We start from the raw sequence: 22,518 nt of genomic DNA, 5'->3' as shown, positions 1-22,518 counted from the left end.
GTAGTTCTGGCCGAGTTCCCTAATCAAAATTTGAGGCAAATCGGTGAAAAGGTGAAAGTTGTGGTTGGACATACAAACAAAAAACAATATATCTATACAATATAACAAACATTCATGTTTTATCCTGTTTTTCATATATTTATCTACAGGGTGTCCAAAAAAACATGGGAATTTAGTGACGAATTCAATATCGTCTTTGTTATGAATTAGCATTGTAATACCTGATTTCAAAAGTCATAGCATTATTATGCCTACTATAGTTTATTTTATGAAAACGGTGAATGGTTGTAAAGATGTGTCTACAGCCTTTGCAGGATGAACAGTGAAGACGGACAAGTTTACTTTGTTTGTATACTGTAGTTTCCTTGTTTTACTAAGTATAACAACCGTATGCAGTCAATACATAAATAACAAATTGTAAACATAGCAGACGAAAATCTTTCGGATTACAGCTTTCTCAGTATGTATCACTATACTAAATCAAAGAATTATTTGAAAAGACGATATCGAATTCGTTACTGAATTCCCATGTTTATTGGGACACCCTGTATTTGATTTTTTAAATCCATTATATCAAGAACTGATTTTTCTTTTAAACTAAAGAAAGGTGATACCATTATGATTTCACTTAAAAGTTGTATCTATCGTAGCTAACAACTGTTTAACAGAGAAATTAAAAAACAATTAATTCGTTCATAACATAAATCTGTCGTCTTTATCAGTAAAAAATGTATATTTACATTTCTGATTGAACCCTTTTTTCTTTTTACATACTCTAAAGGGGAAGGGTTCTGCCAAGTTATATTCTAATTAGATTAATGTGTCTTTATTCCAGACTTATATATAGCTCAGTATTACATTCCTCAACACAAATAGATTATCAAGTAAAAAAGGTGGCAAAAGAGCACTAGACCAATTATACACGGCGTCACAAGTGTCAAATATAACAAGGAAAACGAAATTTTTTCACATTAGTTGACATGTTTTCCAAGATTAAATAAAAAGCGTAAAAACAGAAACTAAAGAACACATAAAATTGCACTTAAATTTACTGTAAGATAAGCATTTTATTCTAAAATTATCACTATTATTAATAATGTTGTCGGACACAAAAATTAAGCAGACACTTGTGACGTAAGAATATACAGTACACATTCTATTGTAATAGAATATATTTGCTTAAATGTCTGAACAAATACGTTGCCAATAATAAAATTATGGTTTCATGATAAAAAATGTAAGTTTTGAAGGAGTTGTAATTTCAAATGTCCTTTCATTCCATTACACCTTAATCAGATCACGTGAAGCTAAAGTAAACTGCACGTAAGATTGATATCTTATATATGGTTAGTTTGCAGTGGAATCAATAAAATGTGAAAGATCGCCACATTTCTATCTTTAAAAGTACTTAATTCTGATAATTTCTCCCATTGTAGCTTCAAGGAGAAATGCGCAAGTCACTTTTCTAAAGAAACTAAAATTGAAAATAATGAATTTTTAAATGGTTATCTTTCTTGACCGGACAACGCATTTAAGGTTACAGTTGTGAACATTGAAAATTCCACTCTAGATAAGGAGATTCACTTAAGTTACGACTCAAATTCCTTTCAGTCCCATCCTTTCAGAGGTGTACGCATCTTTTGTACTGAAGTGTACTGTCTCTGGGCGGTAATGTAAACACAAGACGCATGTCACAGCCTGACATGGAATCCATCTTTAAAATCAATGAAATATTCTGGTCATAGGAAACTATTATGTGAACTATCAAAATTTTCAAAATTCAATGCTTTTATCCTCCTCGGGTACTAAACGAACACTGATGCAACTATTCTTGTTTACAAATTCCGCCCAGAGAGAACTGTTTTAATATTTACGCAGAGTATACGCAACTGCAATTAACTTTCTTTGCATTATAACCTTGATTCAGTGACACAGACACACAAGCCGATAAACAGAAAGATCACAGGGGTCCAAAGGTCCGGTTGCAAGCTATATAACGTATACATTGATGACAATTAGACCAATTATTTCTCAAAACCAAAAGCTAAAAAGAAGATACTTGAGTGGTTTAATATGTAACATCTCCAGGATTACAAAAAAAGTGGGCAGATAGGCGGATAGGCGGACAGGCGGAAAGGCAGATAAAGCATATAATCAACAAAATAAATATATTTGACGTATTTATATCGTCTCTCTCTATTTTCAATCCTTTTGGAAATTTTTTTTTACATAAATATATATTTGGAATAAATTTTTTTTTCTATATCATACAATAAATAATTAATGCATATGTACATTGTACATATATTATACAATATCATCATAAATAAATATTTACTGAATTCTAGAATAGGATTGATATTTATTACATTGTAGGATAGGATAGATATTTACTATATTTTACGATGGATAGATATTTACTATAATTGTAGAATATGATAGATTTTTACTCTGTAGTAGGGTAGAATGAATATTTTATTGTATTGTGAATTATAGAATTTAAATTAACAATAACAAGCTTACTACATAATATGGAGTAAAATTAAAACTTGGAAATATATATATATATATATATATATATATATATATAGCTATCATGCTATATTAATACTATATTAAATATAGATTGTAATTAAAAACTTTTGCTAATTTTTACATAATAATAATAATAATAATTCATGAGAAAATATCACACTGCTTCATATTTTAAAGAACTGACCAACAAACCAATTAAAAATTGGCTGATTTCAAATCAGATTTTAACAGAAAAATTAATATTCGCAGGAAAAATAAATTTCAAAAATTTCAAAAAGAATAGCAAAAATATGGTTAAAGCTAAAACATAATAGAATTGCAATTACATGGGTAAATAAGGTTGATACTTCATAATATGAATGCAAAAATAGAATTATCGTGACGTGAGCAAGGTAATACGTCTGAGAGGATATATAAATAACAGAGTGCTCAGTAACTAGTGTAAATTAATTTGATATTCATGATGAATTCTCCATCATGATGTATACTCCGTGGATGTAATACTTATTTGAAATAAATTCAACTCGTCTTTAATACTAAATAATATCTGCCCGTCTGGATGTATAATTATATATGCTTAAAATGCACTTTTAAATCCTAGGAGAAAGAATAACTCCAAAATGCTAAATGCAAGAGAAAAAAATAAATATTAATTAGAAAATTCATCTTAGAAACTTAATTTACACCTTTCAGAATGCATAACGATAAGATGATAATGAATTTTTAAAACATTCTTATTTTGAATGTGCAAGGAATGCCGCGAAACAAATCCAAAGGTTGCATTACATGCATGTTATGAAATTTAGTTTCCAGATGTTAAATTGAGCTAGCAAAAGTTTATAGAAGTAATATTTCAGATGGAAACAGTTTCTATAGAAGCTATATTTTGGATGGCAGAAGTTTAGGCTATGTTTCAGATAGCAGAAGTTTCTAGAAGCTATGTTTCAGCTGATAGAAGTTTATAAAAGCTGTGTTTCAGATAGCAGAAGTTTCTATAGAAGCTAGATTTTAGCTGACAGATGGGTGTCGGGTCATAGAAAGATATTTCATAGATGGACATTTCATAGACAGAATATTTATAGATAGGACATTTCATAGATAGGAAATTGCATAGACGGAGAAGAATTTTCATAGGTAAGGTATCTCATTTTCACATATTCATTTTCGATCTAAACTAATATCTTGTTAGTTGAGACACACACTTAAAAAAAATATTTTTATTCATATTCTTATTCTACGTTAATATGTAAATCTCTAAATATGTCATTAAAATGTTATATTTATGAAATATCCTGTCTATGACATGTCCTATCTATAAAATGTCCTCTCTATTAATTTCTTTTTCTATGAAATGTCCTATCTATGAAATGGCATATCTATAAAATGTCCTGTCTATGAAATGTTTGTAAAATGTCTTATCTATGAATTTGTTATCTAAAAAATGTCCATCTATGAAATGACCCAACACCGACACAGATTCTGGAAATTAGATTTCAACTTAAAAAAGATTCTAGAAGCTAAATTTCAGCTATCAGACGTTTCTAGAAATAAGATTTTAAAAAATCTTTTAAAAACCAGATTTAATCTTTAAAAGATTCTAGAAGCTAAATTTCAGCTATCAGACGTTTCTAGAAATAAGATTTAAAAAAAAGCTTTTAAAACCCGGATTTAATCTTTGAAAGATTCTAGAAGCTAAATTTCAGCTATCAAACGTTTTTAGAAATAAGATTTTAAAAGAGCTTTTAAAAACCAGATTTAATCTTTAAAAGATTCTAGATGCTAAATTTTAGCTATCAGACGTTTCTAGAAATAAGATTCAAGAAAAGTTTTTAGAAACCAGATTTAATCTTTATAAGATTCTAGAAGCTAAATTTTAGCTATCAGACATTTCTAGAAATAAGATTTCTAAAGGCTAAAATTCAGCTGCAGAGGTTTTCTAGAAGCCAGATATCAACTGACAGAAGTTTCTAGAAGGTAGTCATCAGTTGACAAGAGTTTCTTGAAGCTACATAACAGCTGACAGAAGTTTCTAGAAGCTAGATATCAGCTGACAGGACTGGGGTCGAGTAGTGGATAGCCAGCAGGTCAAATCATACCAGGACACCATACCTGGAAAAAATAATTTGATTATATATCTTTTAATCATTAGATACAAAATATAAAATATGGGCTTAAAAACAAAATATAATTTATAGAGAGGATATTATAGTAATATAATAGTTTGAACATGGTGAAAAATTACAGAAAATAATTAACTCCAAAATGTACGAGTATTTATTTTGCAATAAAGTATTACGGGTGTATAATTGCAAGTTTTTGCAATAAAGTAAACAAAGGGCTCTATTTAAAGTATAAATATATATATATATATATATATATATATATGTGTGTGTATTTGTTTGGGAAGAAAAATTGGCAAATTTAGTCTCATAAATTTTTTTCCCGTATCTGTTTTTAACCAACCCATCCTGATATTGACGCTTTAAGCCGATTGATTTTTCCTTTATTGACAAAAATATCTTTGATTGATTGATCTTTTAAACTTTAGTAAAGCAACATTTCTTCACACATTACTAAAAGAAAAGAGATTTCACATATATTCCTGTTATAAATGGTGAATTAATCACTAAACTTGTATATTTTTGCTTTGTTCCTATTGTACGTCATATATACGTCATAATTTATAAACCAGAATCGGGCCAGGTAAGGTACCACATCAAATGTTTTCAACATGAATAAATAAATTTAGAAAAATAATCATATATAATAAAACAAGACATTCATATTTATGAATGTTTTTGTGGACACTCATGGGTGGACGCCGGGCCCTTCAGCTAGTAAATATATAAATGAATAAATATTTGTCAAATTAATATCAATTAATTAATAAACCTGCAAGGATGAAAATATGCCAGAGCTGGTGTGAAGCCCCACATAGATCTACTTGACCAGGTGGAACTATTCTCTCAGGGATACGAGATATATAGAAGAACAGTCCTAAACCACCCAATCCGTAGGGAACCAGGATCCAGAAGATTTTCTGAAAAATCAGACTGAAAACTCTAGTTTTTAATTCCATATCAGTTCAACCTGATGTCGTAGATCAAATAGTCTTATGTTTGAAGTTTCAAAGGTTTATACCACCAGGTTGCAGATAATTTATAAATATGTCTTGGAATTCCAAGTTTTTCTTAATAAAGAAACTGAGTTCTTGCGACATACTCAAATGTTCTAATCCTTATATCTTTGAAATCTGATGGTGTAAAGCTTTTATGTTTCAAATTAAGGTTATCTGAATGATCTAACAGAATATAAAGTTTGAATTATCAAAGGTCCGCGAAACCGAGTTGTAAAAATATAGGGATAAGAAAAGCAGAGTTTGTGGTAAAACCTCAGTTTCTTTTCCCTCCAATAAAATCTCCCATTCTTATTGTACAACCTAATGCAGTTCTTAGAAAAGTTGATCATAGAATGATAAAATTATAAAATTTTGTTACCTTCTTCTCATTTTACAGAGTCCACTGTTGAGTTTAATATAGGAATGTTAGGGGCTATTTTACACAGAAATGTGTCCAGGGGGGCTCAACGCCTTTTTGTTTTTTTTTTGGGGGGGGGGAGGGGCCGGAAACCAAAGATTTTACTGTGTGTCCATCTGAGTAATGTTTATTACCTGTGCCGTCGTGTTGTTATGTACAAGTGTAGGTGATATACTCAGCCAATGAGCTAGAGGAGCTACAGCGTACATAGAGAGGGCTAGGAACAGGTATAGCTCCACCCCGCCCTTTTGCCGCTTCTCCCTGTTCCACCAGCGCTGCAGAAACACCAAGGAGAACAGGATGGTCACCAGGAGCAGATGAAACAGCAACCAGGACGGGAAACAGGAGAAGTTTGTTACAATAATTCTAAAACAAACCAGATGTTATTCAATCTAATTTAAGAATTAAAACAATCAAAATCTAAATTTTTCATTAGTTTCTTTATTAGAAAGTGGCCATTTGTTCTTTCTATCATTCAAAGTTTTGACAAGCAAAGATTTCTCTCAATTTCCTCTTTAAATTAGTTAAACCTGAAATAAGTGCCCTAAAGTGGTCGTAAACTGTGAGAAGTACCTGAAGCTGTTGCTGACCTGGAATAATTATCACAAAGTTCTGCTTACTAAAAAGAAGTGCCGTAAACTGCTGCTTACCAAAAGGAAGTGCGTGAAAATGTTACTAAAATTGCCTGGTAACAGTACCGAGAAGTGCGGCCAATCTAAAAAATAGCAAAAGGTGCTATTGGCCTTGAATAAGTGCTGCAAAGTGCTGATAACCTATAAGAAGTGTCTACAGGTGCTACAAACCTGGAATAAATGCCACAAAGTGATGATAACCTTGAAGAAGTGTCTACAGGTGTTACAAACCTGGAATAAATGCCAAAAAGTGATGATAACCTTGAAGAAGTGTCTACAGGTGCTAGAAACCTGGAATAAATGTCACAAAGTGATGATAACCTAGAAGAAGTGTCTACAGTTGTTACAAACCTGGGAAAAGTCCCCTAAAATGCTGATAACCTAGAGTGTCTACAGGTACTACTAACCTGGAATAAGTGCCACAAAGTGATGATAACCTAGAAGAAGTGTCTACAGGTGTTAAAAACCTGGGAAAAGTCCCCTAAAATGCTGATAACCTAGAGTGTTTACTGGTACTTCTAACCTAGTATAAGTGCCCCAAAGTGCTATGAGTATCCCTGAATGATCCGCTTCCTTCCACTTATATTTTACTCTTTCGCTATGGCAAAGGAATGTGTGGAACATACTGCTGAGGATCATACAGATCTAAATAAAGCAGATCTAAACAAAACAAAATTATCTTTAACATCTTACAGTTACACAATATCTGTGCGCAAATGATTTTAAGCACTTCTAACTGAAGTTTTAAGTTAAATTCTGTTGAAATAAAGAATTAACACTTCTCTAAGTATAGTCATCTATGTAATAAAGCTCTTCGCTAATTTATATATATATATTTATTTATATATATATATTTATTTAATAAAGAAGTCTTTAACCAAGCAAGGTCGTACACAGGGGGTCAATGGGGAAGTGCCCCCTAGACCTCGGTGGGGGGGGGGCGAAAAAATTCCTTTTCGCGCATATTTCATCTAGAACTCAGAGCTATAACATTATAAAATCTGAAACTAAAAGGTGAAGAGCATAACAAAATTTGTTTGCTGTTTTTTTCTGCTAGTTTTGTTAGAAAGAGAGATAAAGTAGTACTTGCATGGTAATTGGACTGTATGTGTATCTTTAAAGTATCAAGAAGCCAAATGTTTTGAATTTACAGTTCAAATTTTGTCCCCTGTGAGCTCCAAGGGGGCAAAAAAAATTCCGCTTCGTGCATATTTCGCCCTGGAACACAAGATTTGAATTTTTCAAAAATTGAATATTTTTTTCAAAATAAAAAAAATGTTATTCCACGGGCAACGCCGGGCTCAACAGCTAGTTTTTTCATAAGATAGCTGAAAGTGAATGAGTGCTAAGTGTAGTTCAATAATTTTTTACGCATATATCTAAATGACATTTCATCCTCTAATGCTACATTGAGTATTATGATCTATTTGATGATTCCAGAATATGCAAATTCTGACGCAAAAATGGATTAGGATTTGAAGGCGGACAACAACAGCGCTCTGCTGTTCACATCAAGGGCTGCAAAATGAACTCTAAGCATTAAAACTCTTAAACAGCGCGTATATACATAGCAAAGTGCATCCCCTGCCGAATGGTGCATCCCCTGCCGAATGGGGTTGAAGTTCTAGGTTTTATTTCTCCAGGGGGGAAGAATACCTGATAGGTTACAAGCTGGATACAGACAGCAATAAGATCAGCAGAACTCCTTTATACAAACCTTATCGTTAAGATGACATCTTAAATACTTTTTTAAAAGAAGAACTTAGAATGTTAGATATTTGAGCTAAAATCAGATATATTTCTGTTATCTCGACGTAAAAAAATCATCTCTTATCAAGAAACAACAGATTTTATACTGGTAACTTGCAGGTAACAGACTTATTGGATAGCAAGAAGTGATTGAACCATGTAGACGTATTTGTGTTCGTCATATTAAGAGAAAATGGTTCGACTTCATCTATGCGGCTCAAAGCTATTCATTAAATCTGCTTCCTTGTTTGCAGCTAGTCCAGGTATTTCCATAAATATCCCTATTTCCTCCCCTCGTACAGGGGTTCCCAATAAATATGAGAATAAATGCGGGAACGAGATTGATGTAACTTTTTAAAAAATGATGTAAATACTTAAAATTTTCTTTACAAAAAAAGGTGCTGGAATTTTTTAATTCCTGATTTTTTTGGTAAAACTTGTTAATTAGGTTAAAAAGAAGTGAGAGAGCCAGCCTACTTTGTATCTTTTATTAGTCTCCAAGTTAAAGTGGAATCATGACAACCAAGAAAATATTGACAAATCCAACCATCTCTGGTATTCGATCAACACTACATTTAAATAGAGTAGCACGCTCAATTCACAATATCACTTTTAAAAGTTTTATTTGGTCAATAATGAGGAAGATATTATTGTATTTCAAGGTTGAAAAGTGTTCAATTCTGAAAATTGTTCTGCAAAGTAGAAATGCGGAAGTCACTTTTGTGGGAAACCATAATTGAAGATATATATTTTGTTAAATTTCTAATTTCTAATATTTTCTAATTTCTAATTCTGAATTGGAGTGAATATACCACTTTATGAATTGAAGGTCATTTGAAAGAACATTCTACAGTCCCTTTTAACAAATTTGAAAGTACATTCTACAGTCCCTTTTAACAAATTTGAAAGTACATTCTACAGTCCCTTTTAACAAATTTGAAAGTACATTCTACAGTCCTTTTTAACAAATTTGAAAGTACATTCTACAGCCCCTTTTAACAAATTTGAAAGTACATTTCCAATTCAAGCCCCTGCACTAATATAGTAAATGGTAGTTTGTATAAACCCTGATAAGGTTTCCTGTTGTGAGGATGGGATTGAAAAATGTTGATGCAAAGAAGAAAACCAAAATAAAGGAATCCAAGGAAATGGCTCCAAATGTTCACAGTCTCGTTGTGAAGTCGGAAAACACTGAAAAAAGAGAATTTGTTTTAGTTTTTCTTGAAAGTAGAAATTCTCTTAGATCAATACAAAAATGAATTATATAACAATGTGGCACAAAATGTAAAGGCTTTTTAAGTGTATCCATATGATTTCTGCCTTCATTACATTCTATTTCTATGTTTATTAAATAACCCTAATAACCTTTTTATGCATTCCGTGTATCCGAGTGTTGTCCTGTATCCGGTATAGATAGAATCCTCCCGGACAAAGACAGGAACATCTTTCCCCTTGAGCAGGACGTGTTTCTTCTCCAGGGTTCCAGCTCCGGGTTGGTGAGTGCAGTGCACGGGTTTAGTGAAACAATTAAAGGTTTGCATAGTGTGAGTATATAGTGCGAAGAGAAGGAGGGTTGTATCTATAGTAAAGTATAAGACCGAACTGCACCAATTCTGCAGGCCTATAAGGAAAGCAGCTCTACACGTCAGTCTCTGGCCTCGGAATTGTTTAAGAACAATCCTGTGTTCAGAACTTCAATTGTTGTCAAGTAAACTAAGACTTTTAAAATCAAAATATTGCTTTGTTCACCATAAAACGCGGAACGATTGTCGTCTTCGCTCTATCTTATAATTTAGATAGACGAAGACAACATTCATTCTACTATTTTAGTTAAAACTGCAGAATTTGGATTTTCTGTTAAACCCTAAATGAACCATACATCGAAAGAATTTATCAAATCTCTGTATTTACTAAAATAAATAAACAGCCATGAATAAGCGGGAACAGTTTAAAGAGCTCCATATAATCATTTAATTGAAAATCTTAATATCTGCAACATTCCATTATCAGAAAGTGAAGAATACGACATTTGATGAATTCTTTCGATGTATGACTTGTTTAGGGTTTAACTGTATGAAATTAGTCGTAAACAGAAAAATTGGCAGTTTTAATGTAAGCATATATTCGGACTTCTAAAAATAACTATTATAATCATTACTTGTGCTGGTAAATTACTTTATTTAGATAGCCAAGACTAGGGAAAAAGTCAATTTTTTAGTCCAGTTTTCATCTGAAAATAGTGTAGAACAAATTTTAGTTTGACAAGGTTATATTTAAATTATTAGATATTTTAGATATCCATGGAACAACGAGAAGTTTATCTTAATAAAAATCCTTTGTCAAGTTTTCAATGTTATTTTCTGTGCTTGCACATTTTGCACGATACCAATGATTATAAAAAGATTTACGGGTAAACTTAAATTCAAAATGATATTAATTAGTTTCTGACAAGTTTAGTTTGAATAAATATGTATTAACCTATATTGATAGATATTACGTAATTAGAGGACGATTTCTCATTTACAAACTAACAACACAATCTTGTTCATAGTTGAACACACTGTAAGTCAATATGTTTTGGTACTCAACTATACAGATTAAACCACATATATGTGTGCATTCAGGCGCACAACTAGACTTTTTTTTAGGGGGGGGGCAAGCCTTCTTAAGGGAGGTGCATGCCCCCCTTAATCAGGCTGGGGAGGCCTTGCCCCCACCTAGTTGCGCGCATATAATTCAAATACAGTAAGAATCAGAAAACTTAAATTATCGTCGTCTTCTTTCTTGTTTTAATGTAAAATGTCTCTTGGAGTTTGATAATTTACAACTGAACGAAAGGGACAGGGTGTCCAACGAAACATGACAGTACCAAGACAACTTGAAGGTTATCAAAATTTGGTTCAGATTTCGACAACTTTGGTTTTATTTAATAAAATTTAAATCTGAATTTAAATTCTTAATATCTTCTTAATATTGACAGCACAACAAAGATAGATCATATTTCGGAAATGCTAGAAGTAGGAGAATTTTGTGATTATTGTTTCAAGAATCATGCATGTTAAAGTAGGTTGATGACTGAATTTCAAAGATCACAGACAACTTTACAGTCGTCTGGCTACTGTCATGTTTCGCGGGACACCCTGTACTTTTCAAAAGGTGCCTGAATTACAAAGAACAATGACGACATTTAATCCGGGTTTTCTGGAAAAATTATTGTTGTTTGTTCTTTCTTTTAATTCAAAATGAAACCGTGCGGGATTATATAATTATGTAGTATTAAAACAATTAACACCAAAAAATACCAGTCTTGGGATTCCCAAAATGTAGTCATACCAATTTTTTTACTTTAAAAATTGACGGAGATGTTAGGAATTTTGTCCAGATTTCAGATTATTGAAAATCAACAAAACTGTTCAAATGTTTTAATATCTCCGTCATTTTTAAAGATACAAAGAAGGCAGACCACATTTTGGAAAACTCATTAGACTTTAAATCTTTTTTTGATGCTGCACTTAATGTCATTTATCATTTAACGGAAAGCAAAGACGATATTCAAGTCGTTTCTCAATTCCCATGTTTATTGGGACACCCTGTATAAACGTGTAACTGCAGTTGTGTCTAGAATTGTGCCCCAAACATTTTCGGTAATACAAGAATTATATCTGCAGTTACAAAATTTAAAAAAATTCTCGGCAGTATTTTTCATACAAAGAAAAAAAAGATGACGTCCATTCCGCGTTATCATGATTTAAGAGAGGTGAAATATCGTTCAATCAAACTAAAATCAAAAACTTCATAATTTTGCACATTCTAATTAGTACAAATGAACATATTTTAGTGCAAGGGAACAAAGAAATGTTCAATCAAACTAAAAATTAAAATTTAACCATTTTGCCCATAAATTATAATAAGCAATTGAACTTATTTTAGAACAAATTAACAAAAAAAGGCTTAATCGAACTGAAATCTAAAATTTCACCATTTTGCACATTTATCCTACTTAGTACAAATGAACATATTTTAGTGCAAATTAACAAAAAATGTTTAATCGAACTAAAATTTTAAATTTCAGTGTTTTACCCATAAATTTTAATTATTTAAGGAACAAACCATTAGTACGATTTAACAAATTTTTTGTTTGAAATGTTCATTTGCAATTGAACAAATATTTACAGAAAAAAACATTAGTCCGTTTTAACGAATTTTTTTTTGGAGACAACTTGAAGGTCGTCTTTGATTTCGATATTAGATAAAATGACAATAAATGTATCATGAAAAGATTGTATGTCTTCTGAGCTCATCAAAATGTGGTCTGCCTTCTTTATAATTTAAAATTGACATCAAACGTCAAACATTTTAAAAATTTAATAATTGGGAATTTGGGCAGATTTTTAACTCAAGTCAATTTTGATCATGCAGAAATGGTAGACCACATTTTGGAATTTACAACTCTATAGTAGTTCTAGATGTATAGTGCCGCACGGAACAAAGACGATATAGAAGTTGTCACTATTCCCATGTTTATTAGAACACCCTGTACGACTAGTTTCTTGAACGGTTAAATTAATTTTTCCAACTACGTACACAATACTATTATTTTATATCCAGCTAAAACTCCGTACATGATCCGTACATGCCGAACAAATAAACAATCAGTCTATACTATAGTATCTTTATTTATGGCGAAATAAATTAAAGGATGGATGAAAGACAAAATTTATTTTAACAAGTTTTAAATTAATAATTTGAGTCCTTGGTTAAGTATGCCTGGTAGCGAACAATAATTATTTACATTTAAACTAAATATTATATTTGTATATATATTATATATATCACCAGATCTAAGTTAAAATGGATCCGTATATTGCGGACATGCTATTTATCTAAAAAAAAAACCTAGAATACTTTTCAATCATACTCTAAAACTACCATCCATTCAGTTCAACCCCAAAAAATATATAATTTTAAATTTTGTCTGGTTACTTTAATATTTCACAAACTTGAAGGGTCATTTCACTCCTGGAGCTGAACACCAGGGTTGGTTTAATGTTTATGTAACAAGGTTTAATAAATAATGTTGAGTATCTCTAGTTGAATCCTATTGGATGGATATATCTTTGTGTCCGGGAGAAGAAAGACCATTTAATTTTTCCATTCCAAGATTATCACAGTCTTCTAACATCTTCCCACTTTTCTCAGGTTCAAAACTTGTTTCTATATATTGTTGGTTTGTTGGGTCAAGAATCTGGAGATGTACTCTCCCCTCCTCCGGGATATCAGATTCTACCAGTTCTTCTGTTGCTTCAAACGCCGAGTCTGTGGAATCTGATTTCAATAAATCCTTTGTCTTTTCAGAATTTGGAAGAGAGATTGTTTGATCCCCATTCATAAGTTTAGAAGGAAGTTCCTGTATATTGTCAGGACTGGATTGTTTAATGGGGAACGGAGCAGTATCTTCTACAGGCGTCTCAGCTTCAACCCCTGAAGATTCATCAGCCTCTACTACCGAGGATTGGTCTTCTATGGTTGATGCTTCACCAATTTTTTCTAAAGGTTCATCAGATTCTCCTTTAGAGGGTTTATCATCAGATTCAATAACTGGGGATTCAAAAGCAACTCCATTGACAAGAGGTTCAGCACCTCCTGATGTTTCAGACTCTACGGCTGTGGAATTCTCTTCTCCACCTGATGGTTCAGGAAGAGAAGAGTTCTCAGAGGAGATCAAAGAGGACGGTTCAGTCTCCTCTACTAGTTTCTCTGGTAATTCAGATACGGATACTTTGGGGGTTCCAAGTTGGGAAGATGGAACAGAGGTTTCTTCTGTTCCAGGTTGGGAGGATGGAACAGAGATTTCTTCTGTTCCAGGTTGGGAGGATGGAACAGAGATTTCTTCTGTTCCAGGTTGGGAGGATTGAACGGAGATTTCTTCTGTTCCAGGTTGGGAGGATGGAACGGAGATTTCTTCTGCTCCAGGTTGGGAGGATGGAACGGAGATTTCTTCTGCTCCAGACGGATCAGAGATATCTGTTCCAGATATCTCCGAAACTTTAACATCTTTCACCTTGGCATTCGCGAACTCATCACCTAAAAATAAAAATTGTGATGTACTTCAAAAGCTTGAAAATTTTCATAATTTCTCAATGATCAGGGTGAAACTGACATACCTCCAGGTCTGAGAACTAGATAGCTGAGGATATCTGATAAAGAGATTACTCCGCAAACCACGTTATCATCGTCAACAATAACAAGTCTATGAACCTGAAATATATCTTGATAAATATCTAAAGTCAGCTTAGTTAAGATATCTTTGAGTAAGGCAATAAAGGCAATTTCTTGTGTTAAAACTTTTCCCTATTGATTGCAAAGTCTTAAAGGAAAAATTATGAAAATGTTTTTTTCGCACAAAAGCAATTTCTGAACTCCTATGAAAAAGACTGAAACTATTTTTGATCTAATAATTAAAGAAATGGTTCAGCTCAAATAATGAGCAAATATTAGAAATTTTAAAAACTTTACATTGAAAGTTTTCTTAATTAATTAGAAAGTTTAAATTGAAAATGCTGAAACTTTTCTTTCTTTGACAGAATAACATTTTATTAATAATTATACCTCTGCTTTCACAATTTTATTCATCACTTCGAAGAGAGTCTCTGTCTCTCTACACTTGTGGACCCCCTCGAACCACTCGTTCCTGTGCTTGTTCGCCTCCTTCAGGGTAACATCCAGGTTGGAATATGTTTTCTCAGCTGCCAGGTTTATCACGTCAAATTTCGCGTAAATATCAATCAGTCGATGCTGAAAATATACAATATTTCAGATCGGTGCTTTTGCAAATCCTTGCTAATTTTCCTCGACTGCTACTCCAAATATTTTACTAATTTTGCAGAAATTATGAAGAGCAAAAAGAGAAGAAGTTGACATACTCTCCAAATATGCAATTAACGTTAAATATAGGAAACTATCCTTTCAAGTTTCAAGTTTTTTAAGATAATATAAAACGTTAATGGGAATGTAAACGTACTTCCAAGTAACCCTTCATTTATTAAGAATGACATGTCAGATTCACAGCGGTATCTTTAAAAGCTTTCAATGGAAAAGAATGAAAAAGATATCCATGTTTTTAACTTTAAAGATTGATTATTTTTGATTGTGGTTTCTCTGTAAAGTGACTTGCATTGTAGGATCTTGTCAGAGCTGAACGCATTTAAAGCTAGAGAAACGACGATATCTTCTTACTAAAGATCACTTGAAATTACACTGAAAGCCTCTTTAAGTTAAAAAGGATCAAATTTACCTGATCGTCTACTATAGGGAGAGCTGAGACACGCTTGTTTACGAACTTGTGCAATGCTTCTATTATCCGGGTATTCTCGTGGGCCACCTACAATATTGCATCAAAATATGTATATTAAATTCAATATTTAATGGGTTTTACTAAACTAAGAATGCGAGCAACTTGAATTTTCATAAAATGCAGTGATAACCAGAGAACAATTGAATGAAGACGACATTACAGCAATACTTAGGCGTATTTGTCTCACAGCAAATAGTTTTTCTATACACTTTTTAAAGTTATAACTTCATTCTAAAATTCGTCTTCTTATTTCAGAGTGTTCTGGTTATCACTGAACATTCTATTCAAGTTTTACGAGTTTGAACGCAGAATTTACACTTATCAATAACCTACTCCTGAACCAAAAATTAAGTCCATAAGAACAATTTTTATTTATCAATTGCAACATTAGACAATTAAAAAACAAATAGTTATTTATTTAAATTTTTTTTTACAAAAATCTGGAAAGTCGTAATTTTGTAATTTTATGTTTCGGGATAGGCGTATACGAATCAAAACGTTGCTCACTTAACCTTTGCTTGAGCAAAAAATTGAATAAAAGTATTTTGCTGAATTAAGCAGAATTTAAAACTAAAAAGATGCAAAAAAAACGACGATTTATAACCCATAGCTAACTCGGAAAATAGTGAGTTCCAAGAATTAGGTGGACAGTTCCTTTAACATTGATATTTCGCGTACCTCGATATCTGTGTATGTTCCAATATCCAGTTCCCGAATAGATTTATCCAGTACAGTACAGTCAGGCAGATCCTCAATCTGATATTTATAAATATGAATAATTTATCATTGTGGTATCTAAGTCAAGAATCCCACCAAACCTATTCCCGAGGCAAGAGAAATGATTTAATATAATGAATTCATATAAAAAGTTTACTCAAAAATTAAAACAAAAAAAAAAATCCATCTCGACCTTCTTAGACCAAACAGAAAATCAGATTTTCTAATCCTTATATCTTGAGAAGCCAATGTACAGATATTTTAAACTATGAATTTTGTTAGATCAAATAATCTTAGTTTGAAATAACAAAGTTTACACAACAGGTTGCAAAAGTATAAGGAATGAAAAATTTGAGTTTATGGCAAAATTCAATTCTTATTTAGTATTAATCTATCTTATCTATGCATAAAAAGTATTAATCTCTGTTTGTCTGTTTGTTTGTATGGATTTCCGATTATAAAGCAAGAACCAATTGAACAGATTTAATTCAAATTTTGATTGAGGAGCTCTGTAAATCCCATGGAATATTTTTAGGTTGGTTAGAAAACTTTAGGCCGAGTAAGTTAATTTTTACAGGAAAACCTTTTTTTCCGGGGAAAGCTGGGTTCACAAGCTATTTAAAAAAAATCAGGATGTTTTCAATTTTAATTTAAAATATTGCAATATGATTCAAAATACTTACGTAGAGGAAAAGGAATCTGAGAATCCTCTTGTGCGTCAATATATACAGAACATTTCCGGTCAATGCGTCAATTACAGGCAATCTAAATATTTTTATTTTAATAGCTGGCATTTTAAATATTTTAACTTTTTTCACTGACCTATGAATCTTGTTGTGTATTAGCGTTTTAATGGCGTCATACAGACTTGCGTCAGGATGAATATAGATTAACTCCTTTGCGTCATGCAGTACATCTAAAATAAGATATTATCAGTGTTAAATTTGGCGAACTAACAATATATAAGTTTTTTGAATATTTCGATATGAAAGACGAATATGAACATCATTTTGCAATACTCACAATTTTGATTCGAGAAAAGTTTAACTGTAGACCAAAGAGAACCTAACAGCGGAATAAAATTCCAATGGAAAATTGCCAATGTTTAGCACTCTGTCAGGAAAAAAGTGTTCTGCATAAGGTTGTATAGGACAGATGTTAAATATAAACACAAAATTTTCAGCTTAAAGTTCTAACTCTTTCAGGACGGAAAATCTGACCGTTATGGGAAATAAAGTCTAAAAATTGACAAGGTTAAAACTTACTTCTCCAGGTGGATAATCTATGCTCCTCAAGCTCCTCCATCTCAAGCGTCGGGGACCTGTAGTTCATCTCCAGGATACGGATAAAGTCGGTAATCGTCAACATCCCGACAAACCTGGAGAATACAAGTGTTTACTCCTTACGTGTTTGAAAATGTATGTAATGCAAAAAATGTTAAAAATTAAATGAGACTTACAAGTGAATTGAACAAACTGCAGTCTGCAGTACACTTAGTATAATAATGAATTAGTGCACATTTGTTTTGTTCAAATATTCAATATTTTGAAATCAGTGACTCTCTGTTTAAAGAGCTCATTAAAATTATTTACAAAGATAACCTTGAAATGTTGATCCAAGGATTGATAATGGTAAATAAGTTTATAATTATGCAAGGTGTAAAAGATGTTAAGACTGCATTTAGTTTAGTTTAGTTAGATGAACTATTATAAAGCCTTTTATAAAAATGGATGAAATGTTGAAAAATCGACGAACTTGTTGCGATGAAAATTTAGTTCAGTAAAAAAATTGTAGAATTTGGCAAAAATTTACTTTATCTGTCTGTTATTTTTTTAATTCTAATGAGCATTAAAAAAAGTATCTAAGTTCAGCAAAGTGAATAAGTTTTTTTCCAGAAACTCAGATTTGTAAATTTGTTATCCCTTGTTTGCAACCCATTCCCCGTATGTCGTAAACCTTTGAAATTTCAAACTCTGTTAGATCAAATAGGCAATAGATTGAAATATCAATTTTTTTTACAGCATCAGGTTGCAAAGATATAGGGATCAAAAAATGTCTTTCTCATTTGAATTTTTTTAAAAAGTTTACTGAGATTCAAAACTGAGTAAACAGAGAGGCGGAGGATATTTATGGGTCCATTAGAGGTTATAATAGGGTCGGGTGGAGGTCAAAAACAGAATTAAATTCTCACATACCTTTGCTTGACACTGTCCCAGAGGGGGGCCGCCCTAACCCCATTATAAACCAGAGCAAAGAACGCTTTCTTGACCAGGAGTTGAGTATCGAAGACGACAAGCTTGGCTGAGGTTGGGATGAGGTCGTAGCACTTGTGGAATCCGAAGAACTTGACGAATATCTGGGTCTCGTCGTGCTCTAGAATATATGTTAGGTAAATATATGACACAGAAAAGTTTTATTTGAAAATTTGCTTAACATTACATTTTATCTCGGGAGGGAAAAGTTTAATGTTTAGATAAATTTAATTTTGTTTTTATAAAAAATTTATATTAATGAAAGTGCAAAGACAGATTTAGGAAGGTAATTAACGCTTATGTGTGAACGTTTTTGTGGAATTTTGCTGTCATGCTCAATCATTTTACTAGAATTAATCATATTTATAAACCAGTACATGATATAATTATATGTATTGACGTATGTAATATTGATAATTGTCATGATCTGTCAAGGTCAAGTTTTTTTGTCAACCTGTAAAAAATAATTTCTGTTATTAATTTTTTAAATCCCCGTCAAACTTAAGTTAGATCAAAACTTGTACATTTTTAATCCTAAAACCTCTTATTAGCTATTAAAAAGAACAAAAAAGTTTTGAATTTCACATATTTAACCGAATAAATTTGCTCTTCTGCTTGTGCGAAAAATCAAAACTATAGGATCTACGAGGTCACAAAGTCAAACAACGATTTCGCAGATATTTGACCTTTTATTTTGTTTAGATGCGAAAGAAATTACAGTATCAATCAAACTCACGGAAATCCATAAATCCTGTAACTGAAAGTTCACTTCTTTCTGAACCGGTCATATTAGCTGTACCATGCTTTAAAGTAGGCTAGGTTAGGTTATAGAATGACCTGCAGCGAAGCTTATTATCTCTCTGGATAGATCTCGCAGTTCCTGATCTATGGGACCCCATTCTTTAATCTGATCAGTTCGATACACCTCCTGGAGAATCAACAACCCTTCAAGGGACTACAACACCCCCCCCCTCTCTCACACTATTTTTTTCCGTTTATCATAGAAGGAAGCGGAGATTCGTTATCGACGAATTTTATTAAGTAGCGGGGCATAGAAACAAATATGTCTGAAATCCAATACTCTTAGTTAGGCAGTTCTTTTCAGACTGAACGCGACCTGGAGAAATTCAAGATTTATAAAAACAAATTTAAGGAAACCAGGGACTGAAATTAGAACGGCCTAATAAGATAAGAAACAAAATATATCGAGAAATATCGTAAATAGAATATTTAATTGTAGAGAGCCTAATAAGAAAATATAAGAAATTAGGATATTTCAATAGAAAGAAATAGAGAATGAATTTTAATGGAGTAGAATATAAAGAAGAGACTATCAGCCACCATATATATAAAGAGTAAGGTATCCGTTACACTATAGGTAAAGAGTAAGTGTAGGATATCGGCTACCATATATATTATGTATATGAAGAGTAGGATATAAAGAAAAGATATAGTATATCAGCTTATCCATATATTTATGAAGACTGAAAATTAGGACTTAATGATTAGGGTATCAATTGTACTTCATATCTATGGATCGAGTAGGATATTAAGAGATAAGGAAGTGAAAAGTAGGATATTAAGAGATAAGGAAGTGAAAAGTAGGATATTAAGAGATAAGGAAGTAAAAAGTAGGATATTAAGAGCTAAGGAAGTGAAAAGTAGGATATTAAGAGATAAGGAAGTGAAAAGTAGGATATTAAGAGATAAGGAAGTGAAAAGTAGGATATTAAGAGATAAGGAAGTGAAAAGTAGGATATTAAAAGATAAGGAAGTGAAAAGTAGGATATTAAATAAAGATTGTTGGTTTGAACCTCCTCGACATCTCCGAACGTGAAGCCCAAAGCATTAGAGTAATAATGGAGACAAAGCACTCTAGCTTGAGCGGCGGATAGCCGTGTAAGCGCCATCTTTAATCAACATAACTAGTTAAACTTCTCCAATAGTAGATCACTGGCTTCAGAGCAAACAAATTCACAATTTTTAAGTTCCAAGAAGATGATGTATTGATGTGTCAACATGCTGTAATTTTACAGCAAGACATAAATATTCCTTTAAACAGTCATTTTCTCTAAAACCAAACATCTTTATTTATCTTATATATTGCAGATTCTAGTTTGAAAGATATGAAAAAACTGCTGTGCTTGAAGATGGGTCACTTATTAATAAATTCATCGAGTTCTTAAAATAGTTTCAGTCGGGGAAATACTTGAATTTCATTTCATTTTTTTAAATTCAAAAATTAAAAGTTTTTGGAGTTTTTCGATTAAAGGCCATGGCAATGCCCTCAATATTTCCCTTTTTTAAATGTTTTTACCAGCAAGCTTTCGAGTTACCAATTTGCTCCCTCCCTTGCCATTTTAGGATGACAAAATAAAATAAGATGATGAAATCCTGTGTACGCCCGTAATTTGTGTGTGATCATTGATCAGATGTGAAGTATGCCGCTACGCACTAATACTTTGTATTTTACAAGGAATCTATAGATTTCTCAAGGAGAATGTTATCCCCAGAAAGAAGTTGGCTAGACTAAGGATAGAAAGCTGAATTGAGGAAAGTAGGATATGAAGTGGAGAGGATAAAAAACGTTTAACGAACACAGGACAGATTCAGGGGGAGGAGGGGAGGTCTACTGCTTAGATAACCTTTTCTTAAATTTCTATAAAACACGTATTAAAGATAAAATGTGCCCCATCTCCTCATTACTGGGCACTGGGCCCTGGAGTTCCCTGTCTATCCTTGTATCATAACCTGCGCGACATGGTCAGCTTACCAACGATCTGAGCGTGCGCAGTAGAAAACATAGTTGATGCCTTTCCAGGTAAATATTATTCAAAACATTAAATAAAAAGATGAATAAATTTGTCTGGATAGTTTACAAAACATATCTTGTTGACGTTGGACGCCATAAGTTACAGACTTTCTTATAAACTATATATTAAAGAGACAGTTAACGATTTGCTGTTTGGACTCGTTAATTCTAGAAACACGTCTCATCCCCCCCCCTTTAAACAATACCTTCCTTTCTTGTTCAAGAAAAGAAAAGCAAAAAGAAAGTAAAGTTCAAAGTTCACTAATTTACAACAACAAATCGTTGTCACAACGGATATTAAATTTCTTCAGTGTTTCCGTGTTCCCAACAGCACACTATAGGTTCTAACATAAGGATAGCTACTGAATTCACAGAACCGATGCATTGACGTTATTATTCTCAAATGACGTAATTAAACCCAAAAATCAAGATAAAACAACATATTGACTCAATTCAAGTCTTATTTTTTCAAGTGTCTCGTATAGTATTCTAGATTCTACGCCACAGGTCGAGATTTCTCAATCTTTAGTTTTTGCTCATTGCTAGCTCCTGATTTTAATATCTTCTAAATTAATTGTGAACATGTTCTCTTTGTGTACATCGTAAAACAAAACAAAAATAATTCGCGGATTTTCACAACAAATTTCGTGGATTTTCAAATTTTAAAAAATTTAATGACGATCGAATTTTGATGGAGACAAATATTTGAAATTTTGAACATTCATAAACCTTCCCTGGGGTCCCTAGATGTCCCACAAAAAATTTGGGCCCGATCAGTTCAGCCGTTTTGACGTTTATTGGATACAAACAGACAAGCCAAATTCATATATAGATAGAGTTGTTATCACTGTGCGTCTGTTTGTTTGTCCGATGATAATTCAAAAAAAACCCTGGACCGATTTGCCTCAAATTTTGATTAGGGAACTCTGGA

The 22,518-nt window shown here is 32.3% G+C and overlaps 2 protein-coding genes across 3 annotated transcripts; both read right to left on the bottom strand.

The window, feature by feature from the left end:
- Positions 1-3,919: 3,919 nt before the first annotated feature.
- Positions 3,920-10,219, bottom strand: LOC111713810 (progestin and adipoQ receptor family member 3). The gene is made up of 7 exons (XM_023488753.1): positions 9,818-10,219; positions 9,533-9,643; positions 8,360-8,408; positions 7,227-7,348; positions 6,206-6,437; positions 5,428-5,575; positions 3,920-4,644 (listed from the first exon to the last, which is right to left on the bottom strand). Exons 1-7 carry the CDS (start codon positions 9,991-9,993, stop codon positions 4,565-4,567), a joined length of 918 nt encoding a protein of 305 aa, XP_023344521.1. The 5' UTR covers positions 9,994-10,219; the 3' UTR covers positions 3,920-4,564.
- A 2,935-nt stretch (positions 10,220-13,154) lies between these two features.
- LOC111713812 (uncharacterized) lies at positions 13,155-20,853 on the bottom strand. Of its 2 annotated transcripts, none has more exons than XM_023488755.1 (11): positions 20,590-20,853; positions 19,613-19,703; positions 18,719-18,896; positions 17,789-17,901; positions 17,346-17,439; positions 17,207-17,288; positions 16,485-16,562; positions 15,747-15,833; positions 15,062-15,247; positions 14,617-14,710; positions 13,155-14,536 (listed from the first exon to the last, which is right to left on the bottom strand). In XM_023488755.1, exons 1-11 carry the CDS (start codon positions 20,683-20,685, stop codon positions 13,551-13,553), a joined length of 2,085 nt encoding a protein of 694 aa, XP_023344523.1. In that variant the 5' UTR covers positions 20,686-20,853; the 3' UTR covers positions 13,155-13,550. The 2 variants fall into 2 exon arrangements, with proteins under 2 accessions (XP_023344523.1, XP_023344524.1); XM_023488756.1 differs by having other exon boundaries at positions 19,613-19,700.
- Between the last annotated feature and the right edge of the window lie 1,665 nt (positions 20,854-22,518).

Source organism: Eurytemora carolleeae, unplaced genomic scaffold, assembly GCF_000591075.1.
Source record: "Eurytemora carolleeae unplaced genomic scaffold, Eaff_2.0 scaffold1481, whole genome shotgun sequence".
Classification (NCBI taxonomy): Eukaryota; Metazoa; Arthropoda; class Copepoda; order Calanoida; family Temoridae; genus Eurytemora; species Eurytemora carolleeae.
The sequence above is the reverse complement of the archived record's forward strand: the minus strand, read 5'-3'. Positions and strand labels throughout refer to the sequence as shown.

What these genes read in the sequence shown, in the direction of transcription:
- LOC111713810 (XM_023488753.1), bottom strand. Translation starts at nt 9,993, where the DNA reads ATGCAAACCTTTAATTGTTTCACTAAACCCGTGCACTGCACTCACCAA. An exon ending in TACACGGAATGCATAAAAAG is followed by an intron (nt 9,644 to 9,817) that starts GTTATTAGGGTT and finishes CTCTTTTTTCAG; the next exon opens with TGTTTTCCGACTTCACAACG. An exon ending in CTTTGGGGCACTTATACTAG is followed by an intron (nt 6,438 to 7,226) that starts GTTAGAAGTACC and finishes GGTTTGTTTTAG; the next exon opens with AATTATTGTAACAAACTTCT.
- LOC111713812 (XM_023488755.1), bottom strand. Translation starts at nt 20,685, where the DNA reads ATGGCGCTTACACGGCTATCCGCCGCTCAAGCTAGAGTGCTTTGTCTC. An exon ending in GATAATAAGCTTCGCTGCAG is followed by an intron (nt 18,897 to 19,612) that starts GTCATTCTATAA and finishes CATATATTCTAG; the next exon opens with AGCACGACGAGACCCAGATA. An exon ending in TCTAGTTCTCAGACCTGGAG is followed by an intron (nt 14,537 to 14,616) that starts GTATGTCAGTTT and finishes TTTTATTTTTAG; the next exon opens with GTGATGAGTTCGCGAATGCC.